This window comes from Rhamphochromis longiceps, linkage group LG13, assembly GCF_057381845.1.
Source record: "Rhamphochromis longiceps isolate RC_006_pf linkage group LG13, R_longiceps_female_GT1.1, whole genome shotgun sequence".
In the NCBI taxonomy this organism is placed as follows: domain Eukaryota; kingdom Metazoa; phylum Chordata; class Actinopteri; order Cichliformes; family Cichlidae; genus Rhamphochromis; species Rhamphochromis longiceps.
In genome coordinates this window covers 1283014-1309662 of record NC_140569.1, presented here as the reverse complement: position 1 = coordinate 1309662, position 26649 = coordinate 1283014, and the positions used below count along the sequence as shown (strand labels likewise).

Sequence of the window (26649 nt, the reverse complement as noted above, 5' to 3'; positions counted from 1 at the left end):
ACTCCCTGAAAAATAAATAAGGGACACCTCGTGGCCAGGGCCGGGCGACCCAGTTGTCTTCACCCTTCCCAGTGTGGTGAATTTTCTAGCTCTTTTTTTGTGTGTGAAATTATTTTTTTAACCATTTGACTTGAACTTGATTTAAGTAGATGTGTATTCTTTGTGATATGAACACATGTGAAACAAATGATCATTTAGCCATTTATTTTTAGCTCAAAATGACAACATTAACACAGTAAAACAGGTCTCCTTCTTAAACAGAAGCCTGTCATGCTTAACTTTTGAGAATATAAGTAAATCTTTCTTTAAAAGAACTCTGTCCTGCTTAACTTAAAATAATAGAAAACAATAGAAAGAAAAACATTCTTGTAACAGTGCACATTTAGTGCATTTAGTACAATTGGCTTCAGCTGAGGTATTATTTCAGCTTTTCTAATGCTAATCAGCTGCTCCTGTTTGTAAACCCGCTTGTTCCCATGATTACGCATCATAACTCATCATCATTATTCATCTATGTATTACTTTTATGTATTAGTGATCTATTTGTTGTAATCATCTATTCTTGCAGTTGTTTATTACACAAAATAAATTATATTATCACACTTCTGGCCACATAGCGCTGATACTCACTGCACATGCCCATATTAACGTTTTCCAGCCAGGTGTTTTCCTTTTCCCATTTTTCCCTTTCTCTGAACAAACATTGCTGCTCTAATGCTGGGCTCACACTGTGCGGTTTTAGGCCCATTTTGAGCCGATTTTTGAGTGATCGGACCGATTTTGGCCTTCATCGTGTAGTATACGTGGGGTAACGAGAAGTGATTAACACCTCACGACCAGCTCCCGATCATCAATCGCTCGTGAGGGTGTCACCACAGCCGCTCACACTGCTCGCGCGCAAACACGTAAACGTTGGTGTAAAAGACGGCGCAGCACGGCTGTGCAGCGTGTGATCTGGACACAAGCGATGGAGGCACAACTTGTAGTGTTGTGATATTTTGATACCATGGTAGCATTTACAGGATATTGTTTTATTGTGATATTATACAGAAAAGAGTTACTCAATAAGGCCCATTTACTAGTTGTTTTTCTCTTTCTCTGTGACCCAAGAATTAATGTGTAAGACTCACAGGCTGGTACCCCAAGGTCGAAAACACCACAGAGATGAGACCACTTCCTTACTCCCATCCTCCCTTCCTTATCTCTTAGAAAAAGGCTCGTTAAAGGCCAGGTGGTTTGTTTCAGAATTCACTAATGAAAGAACTCTGTATTCTATGTCTAGGAGTGTATTTTGCTGGGATGATCATAAATTGTAGCTGAACTGATAAACTACACAAAGGATACTTCTCTGCTCACAAGGCAGGAAGACGTTTCCTTATTTGGTCTGTACCGGTTTGAACTGAGAACTTGCTGACACACGAACCTTTTTTTCCTCTATATAAGCTGTTGTGTACTAAATAAACCGTTGAGTCGATTGGGAAGGCAACCTAAAGCAGTCTCTGTTTTCTTGTTCTCCCAAGCTGCTCCCGAGCTCGTACTAACACGCTGAATGGCATATCTGAGTGTTACTTTAAATAATTAGGAATCTTAGAAGGAAAGGACAGAACTCTGCTTATAGCGATAAGCAGAGTTCTGTCCTTTCCTGTGCCTTGGAGGGAAAACCGGGATGGACATTTTTTTCCTTCATGTAGAACTTTGGAAAGCTCATCCGAGCCTTTTCGATGTGGCCTCACAAAATGATCACGACCACAACAACCGTGAAAACAGTTGGATTTACTCTGCTGCTCAATCACAGCTGCCTGATCAATGTTTTTTATTAGCAATTTAGCAAAGTTGATGGTGGTGGTGTGTCTGTGTGAGTGAAAGACAGAGAGAGCGAGCGACAGATTTTCTGTTATAACCTTCATGTTATGGAGGCACAGTGTGAGCACTCAGGTCGCATCAGAGCATCGGGCCGTATAGTGTGAGACCTGCATCGTGACCTACCAACTTCTAACCCCTGCGAGTCAATCGTGCAGTTTGAGCAGGAGCTGAATAACGTGACTGAAAAAAATCGCACAGTGTTTGCCCAGCTTTAGGTTTACTGTCGTCCGAGACTTGCACCGCAGTGTCGGGGTTTGTTTCCCTGTTGGCCATGCTTCTTGTTGTGGTCATCTGTTGTCTTCCGGTATTTTCTCCGCAAGCGACCTTTCCTCGACCAATGAGATGAGCGGTAATCTGAATTGTCATACTCGTAAGTGTGCTGTCAGCTCATTGGTCACAAAGCAGGAGAGGGGCTGGGAATTATGTTTTCAAACAAAGTGTTAATTCCATTAACATTTATAGACTACTTTTGATTCTCACTGTATTACGGGACAAAGTGCGTCCCTTATTAGCTCAATACGGGACGTGTACTTTTGTTTCGAAATACGGGACGATTCCGTATTTTAAGGGACGGTTGGCAACCCTAGTTGTACAACATCCAGATTTAAAATGAAACTGTGGTCACATCATATCTTACAGCAAATCAAACTAGGAATGCTACAAAGCAACACATACTCCACCACAAATTAACTTCGTGCATTCGGCGTTTTCCTGCGTGGTTCCCATGCCTTTAATAGCTAACTGGGTCTTCTTTATGATGTCCTGCACAGTTATACACGCTTTTACATGCGCGTACTCGCTCATTAAACTGACGTAATACTCACTCTACTAAGTAACTAAGTCCTTTCACACTGTTTCCTGTGTGTGCCTTTGTCTTGTTTTCTATATATTTCCTTTGTTTGCTATTTATTGATTTTACTTTTTCACTCCTGCACAGTTGGTGTGGAGCTCCTGTAATTTCTTTGTACGTGTACAAAGTCAATAAATGGCTATTCTATTCTATTCTGTTCTGTTCTATTCTATTCTGTTCTATTCTATTCTGTTCTATTCTGTTCTGTTCTATTCTGTTCTATTCTGTTCTGTTCTATTCTATTCTGTTCTATTCTGTTCTGTTCTATTCTGTTCTATTCTGTTCTATTCTGTTCTGTTCTATTCTATTCTGTTCTATTCTGTTCTGTTCTATTCTGTTCTATTCTATTCTGTTCTATTCTGTTCTGTTCTATTCTGTTCTATTCTGTTCTGTTCTATTCTGTTCTGTTCTATTCTGTTCTATTCTGTTCTGTTCTGTTCTATTCTGTTCTATTCTATTCTGTTCTATTCTGTTCTGTTCTATTCTGTTCTATTCTATTCTGTTCTATTCTATTCTATTCTGTTCTGTTCTATTCTATTCTGTTCTATTCTGTTCTATTCTATTCTGTTCTATTCTGTTCTGTTCTATTCTGTTCTATTCTGTTCTGTTCTATTCTATTCTGTTCTATTCTGTTCTGTTCTATTCTGTTCTATTCTATTCTGTTCTATTCTGTTCTATTCTGTTCTGTTCTATTCTGTTCTATTCTGTTCTATTCTATTCTGTTCTATTCTGTTCTGTTCTATTCTGTTCTATTCTGTTCTGTTCTATTCTGTTCTATTCTATTCTGTTCTATTCTATTCTGTTCTGTTCTATTCTGTTCTATTCTGTTCTATTCTATTCCTGTTCTGTTCTGTTCTGTTCTGTTCTATTCTGTTCTGTTCTATTCTGTTCTGTTCACAGCAAAATCTCCAGTGTTAAATTAACACTTTGACAGTGTTATATGTTTAAAAGTAACCTAGTCAGTTTTGAAGAGTAACAATGACTAACACTGAGCAGTGCTGATTTTCTAACACTGGAAAATAACTCAAAATGTTAGAAATATTCCAGTGTTAGAAAATCAGCACTGCTCAGTGTTAGTCTTTGTTACTCTTCAAAACTGACTAGGTTACTTTTAAACATATAACACTGTCAAAGTGTTAATTTAACACTCAACAGTGTTGTATTTAACACTCAGAGGTGTGGACCCATATAGACACTCTCCAGTGTTAATTTAACACTGGAGATTTTGCTGTGTTCTATTCTGTTCTGTTCTGTTCTGTTCTATTCTGTTCTATTCTATTCCTGTTCTGTTCTGTTCTGTTCTATTCTGTTCTATTCTATTCTGTTCTGTTCTGTTCTGTTCTATTCTGTTCTGTTCTGTTCTGTTCTGTCCTGTCCTGTTCTATTCTATTATATTCTGTCCTGTTCTGTTCTTTTCTACACTTTTACAGCATCTTGTGTAGTTCTAGAAAGACTGAGTGTCATCTTATCTTGTTTGAGTTGTCACAGTCCTACAGATTCAAGGACCTGGCCTTGAAGTTGCTGCATAAAAGCAGCGCTCCGCAGTGGTTGGGAAACCTTGAACAGATATTTCCTGGGATGTTTCAGCTCTGTTGAACCAAGCGCCTCTGTCACTGATATGGCTTGGTTTTGGTATCTGTGTGTGTTCATGTTGGTGGGCCTCACTTTGTTAGCACTGCAGTTCAAGTTCAGGATGTCTGCACACGGTTCTAGGGAGCCGCCACACCTCCCTGCACTACCACTCATTGGCAGCCTGCTGAGCCTGCAGAGTGAATTACAACCACATGTGCTTTTCAAAGAACTGCAGGTAAAATACGGACAAACATACTCGCTGATGATGGGCTCCCACAGCGTGATTGTCGTCAACCATCATGTGCACGCCAAAGAAGTCTTGCTCAAGAAGGGAAAGACGTTTGCAGGAAGACCTAGAACTGTGGGTATAACTCTCTCCTAAATGTCCTGTTCTGTTTGGTTGTTTTTTGGATTGGTTTCCATCATGTCGTGTTTGTGATGAAGGTAACTACAGATATTCTGACTAAAGATGGGAAGGACATTGCATTTGGAGACTACAGTGCTACGTGGAAGTTCCACAGGAAGATAGTCCACGCAGCCCTGTGCATGTTTGGAGAAGGCTGTGCCTCTATTGAGAAGACCAGTGAGTACAGTTCACTCCTCTAGTTTGATACCACTCTCTCATGTGAGACTGCGTATGGCAGGCAGATCAGCAGCAATAAATCACAACAGGCAGACGCACTCATTTAAACGAACACACTCGAGGACTTTTTTTACTCTTCAAAGCATTTAAGCATAAATTTAAGTTAAAGAGAAATATCTAATGCAATGATCAGTCAGCAGGTGGAAAGGACCTGTTTTTACAAAGTGATTGGTCGTTCTACTCTCATTCTACTCTCATTCTACTCTCATTCTACTCTCATTCTACTCTAGCACAATGAAAATAATAAAGAGAAACAATAACGTTTATTTATATAGAGCTCACAACAAAAGTTTGGCAACAGTAGGAAACTGTGTGTGTGTGTGTGTGTGTGTGTGTGTGTGTGTGTGTGTGTGTGTACAGAGAGATTTCAAATGCTCCAAATGCAGTAATATCTGCTGTAGTGTTTCTAAGTATGATAAATATGTAAGGTAATGAACTTTGTCTTGCCCAGTTTGTGCAGAGGCCCAGTCTCTGTGCTCCGTGCTGTCAGAGGCAGCAGACGTGGGGCTGGCCCTGGATCTTTCTCCCGAGCTGACTCGCGCCGTCACCAATGTTATCTGCTCTCTCTGCTTCAACTCGTCCTACTGCCGAGGCGACCCAGAGTTTGAGAATATGCTGCAGTACAGCCAGGGCATTGTGGACACTGTGGCCAAAGACAGCCTGGTGGACATTTTCCCCTGGCTGCAGGTAAGCAGCAAGAACTCAGAGCAGAAACAATCAGACCGCAGTGTAAATGTAGGCAATCAACAGAAAGATAAAGGCCGCCTCGTTGCGTTTCCTTAGTGGGATTACTGCCACTCTGGTGTTGCTTAGAATCTATGGTGAAAGAATGTGAAGAGTGTCTGATCCACACACATTTGCAGTGCATGTTTATAATGATGCTAGCACGATCGAGCTCTCGCAGCACATTGTGAGCGATGAGCAAGAAGGTGACAGTTGGACCGTGATGTTTATCAGGCTGTTTTTGTCTTTATCACAGATCTTTCCTAATGCAGACCTACGTCTCCTGAAACACTGTGTTTCCATGAGAGACAAACTTCTACAGAAGAAATTTGATGAACACAAGGTAACCCTTTAACCACGGGGCCATTAGTGTTTGAAATTTAAAGGTAGTGTACAGTACAAACTGCTCTCTTAGTCATGTGCCCCGTACCTTATACCACATACTTGGTTCCTTTCATTTGTACAAATGCATCGGCAACATTTGAGGCAGAAAAACCACAATGTTGTAGTAGAGCTGTGATCCTGTGCAGCTGTGAGATGGTGGACATTATCACACAGAGACATACTTGACTACAGCGGTCACATTAGGTTGCTTTGCTAAATAAATACAAAGCGTTCTGTACGCTGACATGCTGCTCCCTCACAGGTGAATTACAGCGACCACGTGCAGAGAGACCTGATAGACGCTCTGCTAAGAGCCAAGCGCAGTGCGGAGAACAACAACACATCAGAGATAAGTGCAGAGTCCGTGGGCCTGAGTGATGACCACATTCTCATGACAGTGGGAGACATCTTTGGCGCTGGCGTGGAAACCACTACCACTGTGCTCAAATGGGCCATAACGTACCTGATTCATCACCCAGAGGTAAGGCTCGATCAGCAGCAGTGTTTCCACGAGGCGCGTGGCATGGGTTTCAAAGATGTCTGATGAAAACGACCCTTCTCCTCCTCTCTGTCTGTGGTCTAAAACATGTTTAAAACTCTGAATCTAATTAAGTTTAAGCATCTTTTTACAAACTATACCTATGCAACATCATCAACACACACAAAGTCATTAATAAAGTCAGTTGTTGTGAAGCTGCAAGAAAACCACAGCTGAATGAAGCATACAGACTCCAGGTGGCTGCAGCTGCAGATCAGGTTACTCACCTGCCCGGAGTGTGAATGTGAAAGCACACATATGAAAACATGCCAAGTCTCACAACACGTAAGTGATGTTAATCTGAACTTGTGTAGTAGCATGCCACGCCCTTTATTCCCATTAATGTCCAACTTGCAGCAGCCAATGGGAATAATATTTTTATTGATTCTAATCAAATGCAACAGAGAAAAACGTGTGAATCCTGAGTGTGTGAAGCTGTTAAAGAGCATCTCCGATGCACAGTGACTCTACTGCTTCATGTTTAGGTGCAAAGACGTATCCAGGATGAGCTGGACAGGACGGTGGGTGACAGCCGCTCTCCTAAACTCACCGACCGAGGCAGTCTGCCCTATCTGGAGGCCACCATTAGGGAGTTATTACGGATTCGCCCCGTGGCACCTCTACTCATCCCCCACGTGGCTCTCTGTGACACCAGGTACAGCGATGCTCACTGAGTTCACCCATTTAATAAAGCCATGTTGACACACAGCAGAGGTGACTGCTGACTGCGTCGATCTATTAAAATGACACACTTCTGTGAAAAGTGACCAGGCTGTTTATTAGGACAGGAAGCTTACTGCTCTGTACTGACAAGTAGGACTGATCTGGGATCTTCTGTTTCTGAATGAAGTCTTAAAAATACATTTACCTGATGCACAAACACCATTGTCAATCCCATGAGTGAACTGGGAGCTCTTGTCTCTGTAGCCTTGGAGATTTCACAGTGAGGAAGGGAACTCGAGTCATTATCAACCTGTGGGCTCTGCACCATGACGAGAAGGAGTGGAAGAACCCAGAGCGGTTTGACCCTGGTAAGAGCAAACATCTGTCCACAGTTTAATATCCAGTTATGGAAACTGATTTTATTCTCTGAGGCAAACGTCTGTTTGGTTTCTTCCCTCAGTCAAGGATGATTAATGGTGATAGAAAGGCAGACACTGTCTCTGGCTCCTATCATTGTTATGGCTTTTGGCTACTTAAGTTAATACACAATAACAGTGACATCAGGGTGCTTTGAATTGTATGTTAAAGACCCGACAAACACCCTGTTTTTGATGGTTTTTGGGTTGAAGAAGTCACCTGGATGAGTGACGAAACGTTTCTCCCACTAAAAAAACGGCCACGTCCAGATGAACAGAATCAACGTTTGGGGATTTACTTACCTGGATCATTGAGCATGCCATCCATCCATCCATTCGCTTCCGCTTATCCTTTTCAGGGTCGCGGGGGGCGCTGGAGCCTATCCCAGCTGCAGCATTGAGCATGCATCAAACGATAATTTTTGGACTTTCAAATTCTCCAAGGAATCTGAAAGTCCAAGGAGAAAGGACTCTAATAGCAGCAAGTCAGTGTCTCACCAGGAAACCCTCACCTTAGGGGATACCTGGAGTCTTGTTCCCGTTTGATTCACCGCCACTGTTTTAAGATCGAGACAAATACATGAAATCCTGAACCAACATATGTATACAGGCTGGATCTGACAGTTCTTTTAGTTTAGCTTCTGTGACCATCCCAGCTGGTGAAACCTGTTGTTGTTGCTCTGCAGGCCGGTTCTTGAATAGTGAAGGCACAGGACTGACGATCCCATCACCCAGCTACCTGCCCTTCGGTGCTGGGCTGAGAGTATGTCTAGGTGAGGCCTTGGCCAAGATGGAGCTCTTTCTCTTCCTGTCCTGGATCCTGCAGCGCTTCACTCTGACTGTCCCACCAGGCCATGATCTGCCAAGTCTGGAGGGAAAGTTCGGAGTGGTCCTGCAGCCGGCCAAGTACAAGGTGAATGCCACAATCAGACCAGACTGGGCAAGACATAAGTGCCAGGCAGAATAGTCCTATGGCTGTGAATACGTACGCACCATCAAGAAGGAAAGCAAGCTTGCAGCACTGTGACATGAAATCTTATTTTTCTGAAGTGTAACACAGTCTCCTGTAACAGCTCCAAACAGTCTCTTTATTTTTCTACTGTGAGGAGAACGTATCGGCCGGTGTCGCTAACTCTGCTGACATCAGGAGGCAGGATGCTTTCTCATTTTCAAATGTACAAGGTGACGTCTGTGATGAGATCATATAACACAGGATGTCCATTCACAGGATGTACACCCAAAATTTACTGCAAAAACTAACCCACAACACAAAGATGTAACCAGGTAATCTCAAAATGTAACCACTTTATTTTGATCCTGAGAACACAAATAAAGGTTTACACGGTAGAAATGTACTGCAGTGAAAGGAACAGGATGTCCCTTGTGGAGATACAGAAATTCTTTTATTGCTGCCGTATAACCTGCATCATTATAACTGCATTAATAACATTCTTTACAGCATCATTCCACTTAATAATATTTCTCACAGTATTGATACTGCATTACAGCTGTTTATTGAAGATGTCCATTTGAGGATCCTTTTATTATGATAACTTTTATTACAGGTACAGCCAGAAGTATTTTATGCACATTGCCTATCTGTGCTTATTTCGAGTTGATGTTCGGTTCATTAAAGGTTTTAAGCTTCACTGGCGTGACTGTCCAGGTGATCCATGCTGAGGGAAACTAGAACATAGAAGGATGACTGCATACATGCTTACAGTACATATAATACATATAATCTAGGAATGTGTCCGGCCTGAGGCCTTAACTCATTTGGAGTCTCACTATATTTTATTCTACTTGGTAACAGACGATCAGAGTCAATAATTAGCCTCAGAGACCCTGAGGGCTTGAAGTTTACTACCTTGTATGGAAGGTGTTATAGAAAAGAGAAGTTCTATGTCTGCTTATAGCTATTAAAGATGTACGATTAACTGTGACTAATGTCTGGAACCTATTTTAATCTGTCATTGACGCCATGGGGGGGCGTGTACCCCACTGCTTTATAAGTATCCACAACATGTATTTTGGTCAGAGGACATGTGCTGATGTTTTCTCCTGGTAAATAAACTCATCGTTTGATTGCACTTCTCTGGGGCCTCCGTGGTTTGTCTCACTGCTCTGCATTGATCGATTTCGCGACACCCCCATCAAATGTAAATTATGTTTACTCAATATAGTAAATATACTTGCATATACATATAAGTAGGAGAACTGCTTAAGGACAAGGATGTATACATAAACATATCCAGACCCAGCTCGCAGGAACCTGTGACAACAGTTTGTCTCCTGTTGCTCCGGCTTTTCTTTTAATTTGGTGTTGAGTCATAAACGAATCATCGTCCTGCATCTGCACCCTTCATCAGTGTGACTGCAATCACACCTGCAGCGTCACATCAAACGTTCCCATTTTATCCTTCTCACCTTACTACTCTACATTGTTGCTCTGTCCATTAAGGGCCATTCTGTTTTATTTAAAGAGCAAATATTGGGCCCATGTGGAAACGTATGCTCTAAAACAACCTCTTTCTATGTTTTTATGTCTCATACATGTAACTGCAAAAGCACTTCAAACCAGTTTGTCATACAAGAAAAATTTAATATGACACGAGAAACAAGTTAAAAGAATTACCCCACAAAATACTTCAATGTGGCATCACCAGGTTTTCACCCAACAAGAATCAGATGCTGCGTTTAGACTTTGGGCTTCAGGATGTATATCATACAAACCCTGGTGTCATGTTTCTTGAAGAACTGGATCATAAATGTGATGCAAATATAAAAATGTTGTTTTCTGGGAAGTTTCTTATAAAACATTTAGCATGATAAACTTAAACCCTGAGAAACAGCCAATGAAATGATGGCAAAGAGCCTCAGATCTGTTTACATCCTCTTCACATTTCAGTCAAAATGTATGAAAAACTGATCAGCATTTGTTTGGCTCATGGTTAGGCCGTGAATGCACAGCCCGAATTCATATAGCATAACAATTAGAGTGCAAACATGTAGCTCGGAGGCTAAGAGAACACCAAACGTTCTGGGCTCAGAATGAGGTGGAAGAAGGTTCTTTCTAAAGCCTCGTTAGACTTACAGCTAACATCACTGGACCTACATTACTGTCTTTGAAATGCCAAAACTCTAACAGCAATGTTTTGTTCATTTAAAAAACCACATCACAGATCAAACGTTATGTAGTGAAGAAATGAGAACAGATAATATAGGATACGTAAAAACAGGAAAACAAACAACAGTCAGAAACTCGGGGAATCCTGTGTGAGCTGTGTGAAAGAACCTGATGTGCAAGTAACAAGTACAAGTACAGTAACGCGTTACTGTAATCTGATTACTTTTTTCAAGTAATGAGTAAAGTAAGGGATTACTATTGCAAAAACAGTAATTAGATTACCGTTACTTTGCCGTAGGAACGCTGCGTTACTGCGTTACTAAAACCGTGATTTTTTGTGAGAATGTCTCACGACAGTGACGTAAGCGAGTGCGCCGTTCGTGACAACAGCTGTGTGCAGATCAACAATGGATCACATATCGAGTGTGGGAGAGAGTATGAGCGTGCAGCGTTTAAAGCGTGGAAGTACTGACCTTACTTTGAGTTTGATTCCATAAAAAGTGACAAAAACATTAGTGTCCGCTGTGCGTGGGAAGAAAACTTCTTTTTACAGCGAAAAAAACCCCTAAACTTCCAACAAGCACCGAGTAGCTACGACATAATGGGAAACTCACAGAGAAACTCGCGGATTCTTCCACTGACCGCGGCACACCTGCACCAGGGTAACCCTCCGCCTGCCTCACTCCTGCTTTACAGGTGGAAATAGAGCAACAGGACCGCTGAGTCTTTGACTTTATTTATTTTCTGCTGTGTTTTACTTGCATCTATTTGAAAGACTGAGTGTAAACACAAAAAATATTTTATTTTATGTGCTGGAATGTGCAGAAAATAGGTTTAAATGTTCTGGTGGAGGTCTCTCTTCTTGTTAGCAGGACATTCTTCCCTCTCACAGCATTAATTTATCAACAGTCTTATGTAATTAAGGGTTGCAGTATTCATCTTACAATGTAAATCACACTGGAAAAACTACGGTTAAGAAGTGAATTTTATTCAAATCAAACAGTGTGTGCCACATTCAGCCATGTCCAAACCTGACATGACAAATGCATTAAAATCTCAAACTAAAATAAACTGAGACAATGAGTTGATACTGTTACGAAAATATAAACGAATCCTGATGCAGATGTTCCTCTGGATCCAGGTGCTGTTACAATAAGAAAATAATGTTAACAAGGTAAATATTTGTGTAACTCTAAATCCTAAATGATGGAGAGGAGACAGATGTGGACAATCCTGGTGACAGCATCTACACACACTGTCCACATAGCCTTTTATCATCTGTTACCATCACAGCAAAGTGAAGTCCGATTTAACGCTCCGTTTCTCTGTAGATAATTTGAATAAACTGGGGTTGCTCTTTAAGTGAGACCACAAAATGTAATGTTACAGGTTCCCAAAACTTCTAACAAAGCACTCTTATCACAATCACAAGGAAAACCAGAAAGAACAGGAAACAAACGACTGATTGGAGTGTGAATGACCACGTGACCTTCTGTGGACCCTCTGATCTTCTCTAAGTTCACCTGTGGGTCAAACAGGACTTCAGCATGAATATATGCTGGTTTCACTGCAGCGCTGCATGTCTGCAGAGGGACTGCCATCTATTGGTTAAACTAGGTCATTACAATATTGTTATTTGTGTTAATGGCAGCTCAACTTCGTGAACTCACCTCATCACCCAGTGAGGCTGCAGACACATGCCTGAGCCACGTCAGTGGTTTCAAACAGTTTCCAAAAGTAAATCATTTTGTCCTCGTCAGTCTCAGCAGATCATCATGAAAACATTTCTCATGGTAAGAGTTGAAACACAGACAGCAGTAAAGTGGAGGGTCCACTTTCATCCAGACAGTCAGACGAGCGCAAATATTCCCAGGATTAAACAAAAGGAGCCATCGAAGGTGAGCATGTGTGATCAGAATGTTAAACTGTGATGGTCTCTGCAGCTCGCTCCTGTTATCTGCAGTGAAGCCTTCACTGAAATGGATGAGCTACAAATATAGCTGGATAATAATTCTCACAAGGCGCACATGTCAGGCACACACACATTATGAAATCATACAAACGTATGGCGTCTCCCATTGTGCATTATGTTTTTGAACATTTCATAAAGTAAAGTAAATCCGTCGGGTATCTTTGTTGGACAGACATCAATTCTGACGCCTAAAGAACCAAACGGGACAAAAAACCACTTTTATCATGTCTCCCTGTGTTGATCTTCATTGTGCAGCACCTTTGTCAACATTCGTTGTTTTAAATGTGCCATAAAAATACATTTGACTTTGACTATGACGGCAGAGCTCACAGCAGAATACGTGTGTAATATTTAACAGATGTCTGACCTGTTCCAGCGACTCATCAGAACTTTGATTTTTGCTGCTGTTACAGGGACAAAGTGCCTGAAACCCTGGAGAGAAACACTAAAAAACATCTGTTTGTGCATCTGTGCAGCTTCTTCTGCTAATTCAATTCACACTTGTTGCCAGATAGTGTGAGAAATGAAGAAGATTCATCAAACTGCAAAGAATTTTGGGAGGCCACCAGAGATGCAGATACATCGGTATTTAAAGGAAAAAGCTGAACACCACGTAATAAACAGGCTCCAGAAAACCTTCCCAGCTGTGTGTTGGTGCAACCAAACAAAATTTGAAATCACAGCCAGTGTAGCCTGTGGTGCACCGTGCGTGCAAGACTTATAAAAGCACCATTCATCTTTTTCAGGTTAATTCAGCTAGACACCAACCCACAGTCCAACACAGCTCTGTAGCTGTCAGTTAGTTCTGCACAGCCAGGCTTCCTGGTTAAAAGCCAGGATAGAGAGCGGCGGTGGATAACTCGGGCTTTCAGTTTCACGTGGCAACAGGAAACACCTGCACACGCGTGCGCTCCAGTCAGAAACACCGTCAGAGGAACATGCAATAGAGGAAAGTACAAAGAAGGCAATGTTGTAGAAACCTCGTGAATCATTACTTTTATTTCGTGCTCCCAGCAGGAACATGTTTATTCTGGAGACACTCCACCACGTTCAAACGCAGATACATCTTAAAATCTCGACATTCATGTCTGACATCGTCCAGCTGAGTCTGTGGACATTACATCACGTGTGGGCTGATCACAGTTCATTTTACTCGCCGACGACTGTTGTGTTCAGGTTGCTATGGTGACCTAATGGCAGCCACGTTCAAAACAATGAAAACAGTTCATTAAACCTCAGCATCGGCTGCTCACTGACGCTCCTCTGCTCGCAGGTCAGACCTGCTCAAAGATTTCATCAGCTGTCAAACGAAACCTGACAAAAGTGCAGGAAACAACAGGAAGGTTGTGCTGCGGCCGTGTTACATGCAGAGGAAACACAGACGTGTCCAAAGCTGCAGAAACACGTTGGCTGCATCAGGTTCAACAGAGCGTCAAACTCGCACCTTATAGAGCACCTTTCTAAACTCGCCTCGTTCACACCATCAAGCACTTTCTTCTGTGTAAGTGCTTTCTGTCTGACACGGACGGATGCATCGGGGAGCAACGGGGGCCAGGCCCTTGCCCGAGGGTATTTGGCATGCAGACTGGAGCAGACGGGGATCGAACCACCAACCTTCCAGTTAGTAGGTGACCTGCTCTGCCAGGAGGGACACGGGGTGGCTGTGCTGAGCAGATAACCAGCAGATCAGCACTCAGTGGCTTCCCAGCAGCTTACCACAGAATTACGTCCAAGCAAAGGTTTGTTAGCTGAACTCTGCTGGGTTCACTGGCTCTCTGAGATCTAACCTCGAGCAGCAGCCAGTCAGAAGCCTGACCTTTCTGAGGGTTTGACATCAGCAGTATGTGTCGTCTTCAGGAAGGTAGTGATCCTTATTGCAGCTGTGAAGTGAAGCTGACGATGGGCGGAGCACAAAGATGCAGACTGGAATTTATTTAAAAAACAAACATGTTTCAGGATGTGTATGGAGCTGTGGTCTGTGGTGGAGCTCCTGTACACACTCCATGAACCAGGCTAGCTCAGCTGTGTCTGCTGGGTGGATGATAGCCTCGACCTCCCAGAAGGATCAACAGAAGTACAGAGGGGGCAGTGGTGTGAGCTCGGTCAGTTTTCAGTCAGTGATAGTGCCAAAGCTGCTTGCAGCGCTGCCTCTTCATCGATGCTGTAGTCCTGACCAAATACAGAAAGCACTGATTACTGTACGAATGTATCTGCCAGTCTAACGAGCTTTTGTTTAGACGCTCTGTGATTCAGATCGTTGAACTGTCAGGATTTACAGCCTTACAGTCTGAATTTCTCCAAAGACACTTTTCTTCATTTTGTTTTCTTATAAATGATCATGTTTTACTTTTCTTTCAGTCAGAGTTTCTGTCCAGCTGCACACACTCTGCAGCAGCAGCTTCACTTCAGTTTGATCACAAGGTGCCAATTTACTTTATTAATACAGCCCCGAATCAACGCAGCAGTTGCCTCAGGGCGCTTTAGGTGCCATCCACCGATTGGTCAAAAAGTACGGGGCCATGTACACATACGTACACGTACTTTGGCAGCCCCACCCTATAACTTGGTTTGTCACTTCATGACTGCATACTGTGGTTAAAAGCACATATTTCTGATAAAGTCGTTATACAGTCGTTATAAAGTCGTTATACAGTCGTTATACAGTCATCATACAGTCGTTATGCAGTCGTTATACAGTCGTTATAAAGTCGTCATACAATCGTTATACAGTCGTCATAAAGTCGTCATACAGTCGTTATAACGTCGTCATAAAGTCGTTATACAGTCGTTATAAAGTCGTCATACAGTCGTTATACAGTCGTCATAAAGTCGTTATAAAGTCGTTATACAGTCGTTATACAGTCGTTATAAAGTCGTCATAAAGTCGTTATACAGTCGTCATACAGTCGTCATACAGTCGTTATACAGTCGTTATACAGTCGTCATAAAGTCGTTATAAAGTCGTTATACAGTCGTTATACAGTCGTCATACAGTCGTTATACAGTCGTTATACAGTCGTCATAAAGTCGTTATAAAGTCGTTATAAAGTCGTCATACAGTCGTCATAAAGTCGTTATAAAGTCGTTATACAGTCGTTATACAGTCGTCATACAGTCGTTATACAGTCGTTATACAGTCGTCATAAAGTCGTTATAAAGTCGTTATACAGTCGTTATACAGTCGTCATAAAGTCGTTATAAAGTCGTTATACAGTCGTTATACAGTCGTCATACAGTCGTCATACAGTCGTTATACAGTCGTTATACAGTCGTCATAAAGTCGTTATAAAGTCGTTATAAAGTCGTCATACAGTCGTTATACAGTCGTCATACAGTCGTTATACAGTCGTTATACAGTCGTCATAAAGTCGTTATAAAGTCGTTATACAGTCGTTATAAAGTCGTCATACAGTCGTTATACAGTCGTCATAAAGTCGTTATACAGTCGTTATACAGTCGTCATAAAGTCGTTATAAAGTCGTTATACAGTCGTTATACAGTCGTTATAAAGTCGTCATAAAGTCGTTATACAGTCGTTATAAAGTCGTCATAAAGTCGTTATACAGTCGTCATACAGTCGTTATACAGTCGTTATAAAGTCGTCATACAGTCGTTATACAGTCGTCATACAGTCGTTATACAGTCGTTATACAGTCGTCATAAAGTCGTTATAAAGTCGTTATACAGTCGTTATAAAGTCGTCATACAGTCGTTATACAGTCGTCATACAGTCGTTATAAAGTCGTCATACAGTCGTTATACAGTCGTTATACAGTCGTCATACAGTCGTTATACAGTCGTCATAAAGTCGTTATAAAGTCGTCATACAGTCGTTATACAGTCGTCATACAGTCGTTATACAGTCGTTATAAAGTCGTCATACAGTCGTTATACAGTCGTCATAAAGTCGTTATAAAGTCGTTATACAGTCGTTATACAGTCGTTATAAAGTCGTCATAAAGTCGTTATACAGTCGTCATACAGTCGTTATACAGTCGTCATAAAGTCGTTATAAAGTCGTTATAAAGTCGTCATACAGTCGTCATAAAGTCGTTATAAAGTCGTCATACAGTCGTTATACAGTCGTTATAAAGTCGTCATACAGTCGTTATACAGTCGTCATAAAGTCATTATAAAGTCGTTATACAGTCGTTATACAGTCGTTATAAAGTCGTCATAAAGTCGTTATACAGTCGTCATACAGTCGTTATACAGTCGTCATAAAGTCGTTATAAAGTCGTTATAAAGTCGTCATACAGTCGTTATACAGTCGTCATACAGTCGTTATACAGTCGTTATACAGTCGTCATACAGTCGTCATAAAGTCGTTATAAAGTCGTTATACAGTCGTTATAAAGTCGTCATACAGTCGTTATACAGTCGTCATAAAGTCGTTATAAAGTCGTTATACAGTCGTTATAAAGTCGTCATACAGTCGTTATACAGTCGTCATACAGTCGTCATAAAGTCGTCATACAGTCGTTATACAGTCGTTATACAGTCGTCATACAGTCGTCATAAAGTCGTTATAAAGTCGTCATACAGTCGTTATACAGTCGTCATAAAGTCGTTATAAAGTCGTCATACAGTCGTTATACAGTCGTTATACAGTCGTTATAAAGTCGTCATACAGTCGTTATACAGTCGTCATACAGTCGTTATAAAGTCGTTATAAAGTCGTTATACAGTCGTTATACAGTCGTTATAAAGTCGTCATACAGTCGTCATACAGTCGTCATACAGTCGTTATAAAGTCGTTATAAAGTCGTTATACAGTCGTTATAAAGTCGTCATACAGTCGTCATACAGTCGTTATATAGTCGTTATACAGTCGTTATACAGTCGTTATACAGTCGTTATAAAGTCGTTATACAGTCGTTATACAGTCGTTATACAGTCGTTATACAGTCGTTATAAAGTCGTTATACAGTCGTTATACAGTCGTTATACAGTCGTTATAAAGTCGTTATACAGTCGTTATACAGTCGTTATACAGTCGTTATACAGTCGTTATAAAGTCGTCATACAGTCGTTATACAGTCGTTATAAAGTCGTTATACAGTCGTCATACAGTCGTTATACAGTCGTTATAAAGTCGTTATACAGTCGTTATAAAGTCGTTATACAGTCGTTATATAGTTGAGGATAACGTAGTGAAACTGTGAATTATCATGTTTCCAAACTGCTCGCAAACACACATCAGAATTTCTGTCCTTGTGTGTTTGCACAAAGAATCTTTTCTTTTAAAAAATCATTTCTAAAGAACAATGGTTCCTCTGGACTTACAACAAACGTGTCATATGAGAACTTGTGTCTGTGGAGAAGATGCTGAAGAAAGTTGGAGCTCTTGTAGCTCGGGTCTCCCCACGGCATGGCTGAGCACACTGGACACACCTGGAGGGACGAGCACACAGCCATTAAAGGACACACACATCACAGGTGCAGCAGGCAGGAAGCTGTGGATATAAAACAACTAGATGAGTGTGTGTGGGCTTTCTCATAGAAACCTGTGCAAACTGGCATCTCTATATAAGGCTTCTCTGGTCTGACCGAGCTTCCAGCTTTTCTTTGGACTACAGGCCGTGTTTACTGCATCTACTGCACAAACACAGTTAGTTTAGCGCCTCTGCAAACACAGAGAAACCTGCTTGGTGAGAAGCAGCAGTTCTAACTACTGCACCATCACGCTGCCTGCACAGGGCTGAGGTGAGGAGGGAATCCAGCCGAACAAAGGAGATGAGCCACACGACACGTGTTAACAGGAAATTAGTGAGTGTGGTAGTCTGGAAATCTGTGTTCTGTACTGCTTACACCTTACAGCCATTAACACCTCAGTAACTTCAGGAGGAATTCAGTGGGAGCAGGAACAGAACTGTAACTCCGAGGCAAAATGGAAAAGACTTTTCCAAGATTTCCTAAAGATTCCCGGAGACGTTTGTGCGGCTGTTTCACGGACAGATTAAAGGCAACTCTGTTCCTGACACCCAGAAATAATCTAGATGGTGCTGATGTTATCCTGATACAAACACAGTTTGACAGTCTGGTGCAGTCGTCACTATCTCACCACTTTGTTTGGGTCATTACGATGGTTTTCCATACAGTGCTTCACCAGTTCCTGCTGGTCCAGGTTTCTGGCCCCACAGAACGGACACACAAATGTTGACCGGTTTGGAATATTGCTGCATATAAAAGGACACACACACACACAAATTATCACAAGGCTGGGCCGACGTGTGTGCATTTGTGTCACAGTGAAGCTGAACATGTACAGATGTATCCAGTCTCACAGGCAGCTACGCTGTTGGAAAATGTGTCCAACAAATTTGAACTTGTATTTGGAAAAAGTCACAAACGTGACATTTACACAAATACACTGAGAGCTGCAAACTCACTCACACTACAGGTCTGTGATCACAGCCTCTCAAATCAGGAAGGCTCAGCTGTGGGTCACACATGTGCACTTTGGCAACACTTCACTGTGTGACCAAACTGCACTTGTGCTGCAGACAGCAGCACTGCTAAATAAAATAGAGGCACTTTGAACTCTAACAGCAGAGCAGTGTGTCCCACTCTGAGACACACCTTCATGGCCACTGAATCACTATCACGTTCCACAGCATTGAGTTAACACAGGAAGTTTGTGTCAACTTCAGTTGTGTTATTGGCTGTAAATAAAACAGACGTGACACAAAGGTTCAGGTGCATGTTTTACATTTCCAAACAAAAACATGAATGAATTGAACACACACAGTGGGCTCGAGAAGGAAAGTACTGATTAATCTTTTAGCGACAGCAGCAGTGTCTCTGATACTATCGACATTTGGATCGAGCCGCACACCTCTGGAGGCTGTTACACACCGAATGTGTTGCAATAAAAACATGAAACCATAAACGTTTCCAGATCCAGACTTGCTGTGTGATGTAGTGCAGTGTAAAGCTGCACTGTGAAGAGAATGAAGTGGACATGAAACGATGATAACGCTGATACAGGACTGAACTGAGAGTCCTTCCAGCTGACACGCGCAGGCAGCAGCAGGGAGGACGTCTCGGCCGAGCAGTGGAAGCTGAATCGTGGCCACGATTCAGGATGTTAGTGGGGCACTGAGAGCTGACTGACCCAGAGCAGCAGCTAGCTGAGTGTCTCAGATAACACAGCATTAGTGCACACTGCTATTTACACTACCAGTGTGCAGTATGACTGTGCTTGCTGCCAAATGCAGGGTCTGATTGGTCACACTGGTTTCTTTGGATCTAAAAAATCCAAAATATCGAGCTTGGTTCTAAGAAGTGCCACAAATCCATCCAGTGAAATGATGGTGTGAACGGCTGCATTCAGGTGAGGTGATTAAAGTATCATGTATCAGCTGTGCTGCATGAACATGGTTGCAGTGTGGGTACCTTGGTATAGGCTGGGAGGTGGGCACCACAGGAACAAACTTGGGACAGTTGGCCATCTGCTCCTGCACCTTGGAACAGGAAGCAATGTGGGACCTCATCTTTACTAGAGCCACCTGAAAGCACGCACACACCTGAGGTTATGACTGTACATGTATGTAAAGAGTCACAGTGACACTGCATGGAGGGGGGGCGTTTAGTCTGCTCTTCACTTCTATTCATCTTACTCTGATTCTCAGACTGTCGTCCATTTTTATAGTGACTTTCATTTCACCCATTATCACTTTTGACACGTTTATTTCCTTTTTCAGTTTCACAGTTGAATTTGCACAAATGGCCAAAGACTATAAATAAAAAAGAAAAGATTTACATTCACAGTGTGAATTGTGCAACAAATAATATTTTTATAACACTGTGGGGGTCTGTTATCTGCTAGAGCAGTCATTATCTACCTTCTTGTTACAACCCCTACAGGGTGCTTTATATGAAGCCAGCTGCTTCTCCACACTGGAGGACCGCTCCACCTTCTTGGGGTCGAAGGGCACGCGACAGAGGGGGCAGAGAGGTGAGGTCACCTGGAGACAGGGCTGCAGACACTCCCCACAAAACCTGGAAAAGCAAACAGCAAAGGTAACATCTTTACTCAGGCCAGCAGAGCGCTGCTGGCTCCTCCACTGTCACTCTCGTTTAAATCCATCTTCAAAGGATTTCTTTCACAATTAGGCTGTTTTTAAGTTTCCTGGGTAATTACATAAAAGTCACATGTCTCTTATTCATCAATGCTTTGCAGTCTGACTAAAACAGAAAAAACATACAGAAGTTCCACTTGCAGTTCATTCAAAGCTGTTGTCAAATATTTAGCTGAGCTCAGGTGGCAGTAAAACTCAGAGGAACCCAAAGGAAACCATCCAAATTTGTGGCTCAAGCACTTAATGATCAGATGGGTGTTGCTATTCTTCTTTCTGTTTATTCATTTTCCTTCTTCCTTCCTGTACTTGACCAAGGACTGAACAAGTTAAACAAACCTGCACAGACAGCATGCTAACAGTCAACAAGAGCCCAGCTGAGTGAGTGCAGACCCCAGCACACAGAACTTCAACACATATCTATCAATTTAAATATACTTAAAAAAATCAAGACGTAGTCCTGTGTTTATGAGCTCATGAACAATAGTTTACATAAAAGACGGCTGCTATAAACATCTGATTTAAAGATACAAGGTCTTAAATAATCAGGCCCCATCTTATCTTAATGACCTTGTAGTACCATATCACCCTATTAGAGCACTTCGCTCTCGCTCTGCAGGCCTACTTGTTGTTCCTAGAGTATTTAAAAGTAGAATGGGAGGCAGAGCCTTCAGTTTTCAGGCCCCTCTTCTGTGGAACCAGCTTCCAGTTTGGATTCAGGAGACAGACACTATCTCTACTTTCAAGATTAGGCTTCAAACTTTCCTTTTTGCTAAAGCATATAGTTAGGGCTGGACCAGGTGACCCTGAATCCTCCCTTAGTTATGCTGCAATAGACTTAAGCTCCCATGATGCACTGGGTGTTTCTTCGTCACTCACTATGTGTTAACAGACCTCTCTGCATTGAATCATATCTGTTATTAACCTCTGTCTCTCTTCCACAGCATGTCTTTATCCTGTCTTCCTTCTCTCACCCCAACCAATCACAGCAGATGGCCCCGCCCCTCCCTGAGCCTGGTTCTGCCGGAGGTTTCTTCCTGTTAAAAGGGAGTTTTTCCTTCCCACTGTTGCCAAAGTGCTGCTCATAGGGGGTCATGTGATTGTTGGGTTTTTCTCTGTATCTATGAAGCGCCTTTAGGCGACTTTTGTTGTGATTTGCTGTATAAATAAAACTCAAATGAACTGAATTGAACGAACATGATGCTGCACATTAAACAGTATACACAGTATTTAAAACGAGCTCAGTCTTAAACATATGAAGCACTAACATTAATTGATTGAACATGGGGACACATTTTTCTGCAGGATAATTCTTTTTATTCTTCACAATAGAGTTTTTTGTGTACTGAGGTGATTCATAAATGGAAAGGTCTGTAAAATTCCTCCACTGCTTGTTATTTTCAGCTAATAATAAATGCTTGGTGAATGCTGTCACTGCATTCAGCTAGAACATCACGTCAGTAGTAACGGCACCCGGGTATTAACATTAAATCAGTGTGCAACTAAACAGTGTCGGAGTTTGTGGTTTTCTCTGGTCTTTCCCAGTCAGAGCAGCAGGGACACGTTCAGCTCTCACTTCTAAAAATCTGTCCAACTTTATTAAAACCTCCAAAATGTGACAATCCAGAGTTGGGACCAGGAAGCAGAGCAGTCTGCTATCTTCTTTGTGTTGGACTACAGCGAGTAGATGCAGACTCACCCGGCCTACAAACGCTCCACAGCATACAATCTGTGTTCGATTCAATTTAATGGATATTTAATATATTTTATTTAATGGAGGTATATAAACCAAACTACAGATATTTCACAGCCAGGACATCACAGAGTGTTAATGAGTCGACTATAATCGAAGACTAATATGCTGCACAGTGTATAACATGAGAGGAGCATCGCTGAGTCACTGCAGCAGGACAGCAGCAGTGAACCAGTCCTGATGTAAACAGGACTATATGATATTTATGCTGACACAACATAAATAAAATGAGCCTTGATTCTGTGTTTCTGTGTCGCTGCTGAAACGATTTCTGTCTCAGCACACTAAAGAGCTGACATCTCTTTACCAGCCTCTTCAAGGCTGGAAGAAACAGATTGCAAACCACCTTTACTGAGGTCAAGTGTGTCTCTAACACAGTTTATTCAAAAATAGAAACAGAGATGATGACAACCAGATGCCGAAGATCTAAAATTATTATTCAAAGCTGCAGAGAGTGATGCACATGATGGGACATCGTGCTGAAAGTTCAGCTTAGAAGGAGCGAAGAAAATAAATCAACTTAATCAAAGAACTGAGAGCCAGCAAATGTGACAGGAAGGAAAAGGATTCAGAGCACTGGGTTTATCCAGAAAACTCCCACAAACACGAGTGTCAACAGAGCATCAGCACGAAATGAGCTGAAGGAGTACTAGGACCAAGTCAAGAGAAGAAATATTGTTGACCATTCTGAGATTAAAGTCAGAAATGTGACCTAAAAGCTGAGTTTTTAAAAGCAGACGATCGTTGTTGTTCAGTGAGTCCTGTAATCTCCCCGTGTGGAACCAACACTCGTCGGTACACTTCAACCTTTGGAGACCGTTACTCTGAAATCTGGATTAGTGAAATATTTATCCATTCTTGTCTTAAACTGACAGGATGTTGCCATCATTTTAAAAATAGAAACGACTGGCATTTAGGTCCTGCATGTTAAACCCTTTTGTACGTGTGTGGAGGGGAACGTGAGAGAACAACACTGCACACTCCATCTGCTTTCAGCTGCTCTCTGCAGCAAGTAGCTGAACTGGTTTGAACCCAGTTCCTGGCACAACCCGAGGATGAGGCCAAGATTGAACTCTAGGTCTTCTGCTTGTTTGGCTCACCAGTGGGCCTACTGGTGTCACGCACAGTTATAGTTTAATATGACAGTCTTGTAGTGCTGACAATGGATAAGTTACCGTTTATAAACATTTTACTGTCATCTGAAAGTGTGCGCGTGCATGCACATATAAACTCCGTGCACGCACGCGCACGGATCGTCGTGTTCGGGCTCGGTGCCGTCAGAGGATGCTGATGGACACATAAACTTACTCAGGTCAGCTGCTGTAAAGACACACATGTGTTCTTCGATAGAAGACCACAGCTGGACATGAAAGTGACCGTTCACGGTCATTTACGTCCACGCACGACAGCAGAAAGCAGAAGAACAAGCGGCTACTTTACGTGTGAGCACAGCTGGCGATGCTGACGGGTTTGTGGTAGACCTCCAGGCAGATGGGGCAGGAGAACTGGCTCTCGATGCTCTCCGCCGGGGCTGCCAGCGAGCCCGGGCCGCCGTTGGGCTGCTGCTGCTGGCGGAGCTGGGAGCTCGCCGACACAAAGCTCCTAAACATCGCCATCATGGAGCCGCAGACGACCTGAAATCGTCGACAACTGCTCGGTGCCCGAAAGAGGAAGCGGTCCAAGCACTCAGACAGCTGGTAGCTAGTGCTTCATGTCGGGAGTTTGAACTAACGTTCTGCAAACATGATGGCTTTGGCTCGACATAAAATCCTCCACTGAGCACAGCATCACCTTTCCGCGGCTGAGAAAGACACGCCGAACAAGTAAACAGTGGGAGTGTTGTTGGCGAGTGTGCGCACGATGCCGCGAGGATGAGCTGAACAAACAAAGTGAGCTGCGCAAGCAACGCGCAATCAACGCGCAAGCAACGCGCAGCGCCACAGAGCCGCTCGCTGTCAGCTGCCAGCGGACGCGCGCGAGGCAGCCACAACAAACAGCCTGTGCGCGCGATGCTTTCTGGAAGCTGGAGTTCTTCTTCTTTGGTGTTTATTGGCGGCTGCTCGGTGCATTACCTCCAACAACTGGTCTGGCATGTGGATCGAGCCTATCATACAAATGCGTTTGTCTAAGATGAAGAGATATTCCCTGATAATTTCCCGAGTTATTTCTAAATCAGTTAAATCTAGTTTCAGTTCGATTCTGTTTGGGTTTTGAATCCGTTGTCTTCCTTCTTCCCGACAGTGTCATATAACGAGCTGCTTTGCCTCATCGCCACAGTGCTCACGCTTTCCAATGTTTGCCTGAAATGAAGAGTGTGCGCTTCGGCCCAGTGCGCCCAAATCTGAGACATGAAGTCATCCTCTCCTCCTCCCCCGTCTCCTCGTTTCTCCAGCTGTTTGATTTCGATGAATATATCTGGTCTACTTTCTGAATTGTAAACGTACTAATGATGAACTGGAATCTGAACAAATGACTGGTCTTAATGGTGTGGTGTCTTCAACCCAGTGGCTGATAAGGTTACAAGCATTTCTCCTGTGTGTAGCGAGTCCATCATTTATCAGTTTCCCTACTTTGATATTAAACTCAGGTCAAAGTAAAAGCTACTCTATACTCTTTACAGTTATACACAAATATATTTCTGTACTGTACGTGGGTTTAAAGTAAACTCCTCATCCTCATTTCTCTTTTCCACCAAAGTGAAATCTACTGTAGCATCTGGAGGTATCCACAGCTGTATTACTGCTAAAGGTTCTATTTAACTTGAGCTTGATTGCTTTTGGTTTCACAGTCCAACCAAAACTCCTCATGTTTTCTTAGACCCAGCAGGGTTTAACCATTCCCCGAGTTGGATGCGCCTCCATCACCATCTAAGCTTTCCCGGTAATTTAATGTCAGTTGCTCTTTTCTAATATTAAGTACTATAGACATGCATACTATATACTTCTCAGAATAATTATTTCCTATCCTTACTTGTGTTTGCCTTCCAGAGAGAAAATCCTTGTCTACATTCACCCTGCGATGCCATCTTCCTCATTTGGATGAATAAACCTTGTCTCCACATCGTACCCTGTGCTTTTTCAATTTCAAAAGTGTCTGTGTCATCTTTGCCTGGCGTGCAGATCTTTACCATTACTGCTTCTTTCCGTTTCCCAGATTTTATTGTAAATAATATTCTTTAGTCACAAAGTTGACTTCTCGTTAGATAACAAACCTGATCTTCGTGGTGACTCTGATTTGAGAGGTCCATTTATTGAATCATTTACATCTGCGTGTTCTAATAACTCTCTATTCTCTGACGTTTCTCTTCCTGTTTTCCCTTCTACAGTAATATTATCTGAACTACGTATTTTAACAGATGTTTAGCCACCAGCTATGCTTTTCTGTCAAGCTCCAAGTGAGCGGCTCGTGTTTCCCCAGTTCCGCACCTGGCCGGGGTCCTGGCCACTCCCACTCACCTGTTCCTCATTCCGTGGCAATCAGTGTGGCCTACCTTAAAAGCTTATGAATCCGATTTAAACCATCTCTGGAGTCTTTCATTTAAAAAAACCCAAACCCCTAAAAGAATTGTGTTGTTGCCATTTATTTATAAAGGTAGTAATGTTATGTTACCAGGGGAACAACAGCCTGTGCAAGAAAGGTTACATTAAACTAACCATCAGCAGGGATAATGTGTGTTTTTAGTTTGAATATGTGCATAGTGCATTGTCATCTAATACGAGATTTCTGGTATATGTAATGATTGCTTTTATCCATTTGCCTCTTTGAGGCTATGATAGCGGTTTTTCTGCAATGATTCTGGGTTTCATTGATATGTGAGGGTACATAAAAACAACACTTACAGTTGCAAAACATTTAAACCTCACTGAGAAAATCTAAAATACAAAGTCACCATATCAGATAGTTAATAGTTACAGTTTGGTACTTAGTTTTCTTGCTTATATTTCGAAATGTATATAAAAGGATAAGCCCATTTCTACTTATATTGTTTATACTTAAAGACAGGGACAACAAAACAATGTCTGCGCCATAACGGCAACACTGAGGTCACGCTGTAACACGTTTAC

General features: G+C 42.3%; 2 protein-coding genes and 1 long non-coding RNA gene across 4 annotated transcripts; 2 read left to right on the top strand and 1 right to left on the bottom strand.

The window, feature by feature from the left end:
* Positions 1–4287: 4287 nt before the first annotated feature.
* On the top strand, positions 4288–9686 carry cyp17a1 (cytochrome P450, family 17, subfamily A, polypeptide 1). The gene is made up of 8 exons (XM_085427414.1): positions 4288–4646; positions 4730–4868; positions 5380–5615; positions 5908–5994; positions 6298–6516; positions 7059–7228; positions 7501–7604; positions 8339–9686. The coding sequence occupies exons 1-8, from the start codon at positions 4332–4334 to the stop codon at positions 8617–8619; spliced, it is 1551 nt and encodes a 516-aa protein (XP_085283540.1). The 5' UTR covers positions 4288–4331; the 3' UTR covers positions 8620–9686.
* Positions 9687–12085: 2399 nt separating this feature from the next.
* On the bottom strand, positions 12086–25384 carry rnf166 (ring finger protein 166). 2 transcript variants are annotated; one of them, XM_085427885.1, is made up of 6 exons: positions 24026–25384; positions 20599–20755; positions 20150–20262; positions 18816–18930; positions 18038–18145; positions 12086–14920 (listed from the first exon to the last, which is right to left on the bottom strand). In XM_085427885.1, the coding sequence occupies exons 1-6, from the start codon at positions 24202–24204 to the stop codon at positions 14855–14857; spliced, it is 738 nt and encodes a 245-aa protein (XP_085284011.1). In that variant the 5' UTR covers positions 24205–25384; the 3' UTR covers positions 12086–14854. The 2 variants fall into 2 exon arrangements, with proteins under 2 accessions (XP_085284011.1, XP_085284012.1); XM_085427886.1 differs by lacking the exon at positions 18816–18930 and having other exon boundaries at positions 24026–25382.
* LOC146654963 (uncharacterized) lies at positions 24338–25994 on the top strand. Its single transcript, XR_014914311.1, has 3 exons — positions 24338–24474; positions 25403–25465; positions 25573–25994. It is a non-coding gene; the product is annotated as an uncharacterized LOC146654963 (long non-coding RNA).
* Positions 25995–26649: the final 655 nt, after the last annotated feature.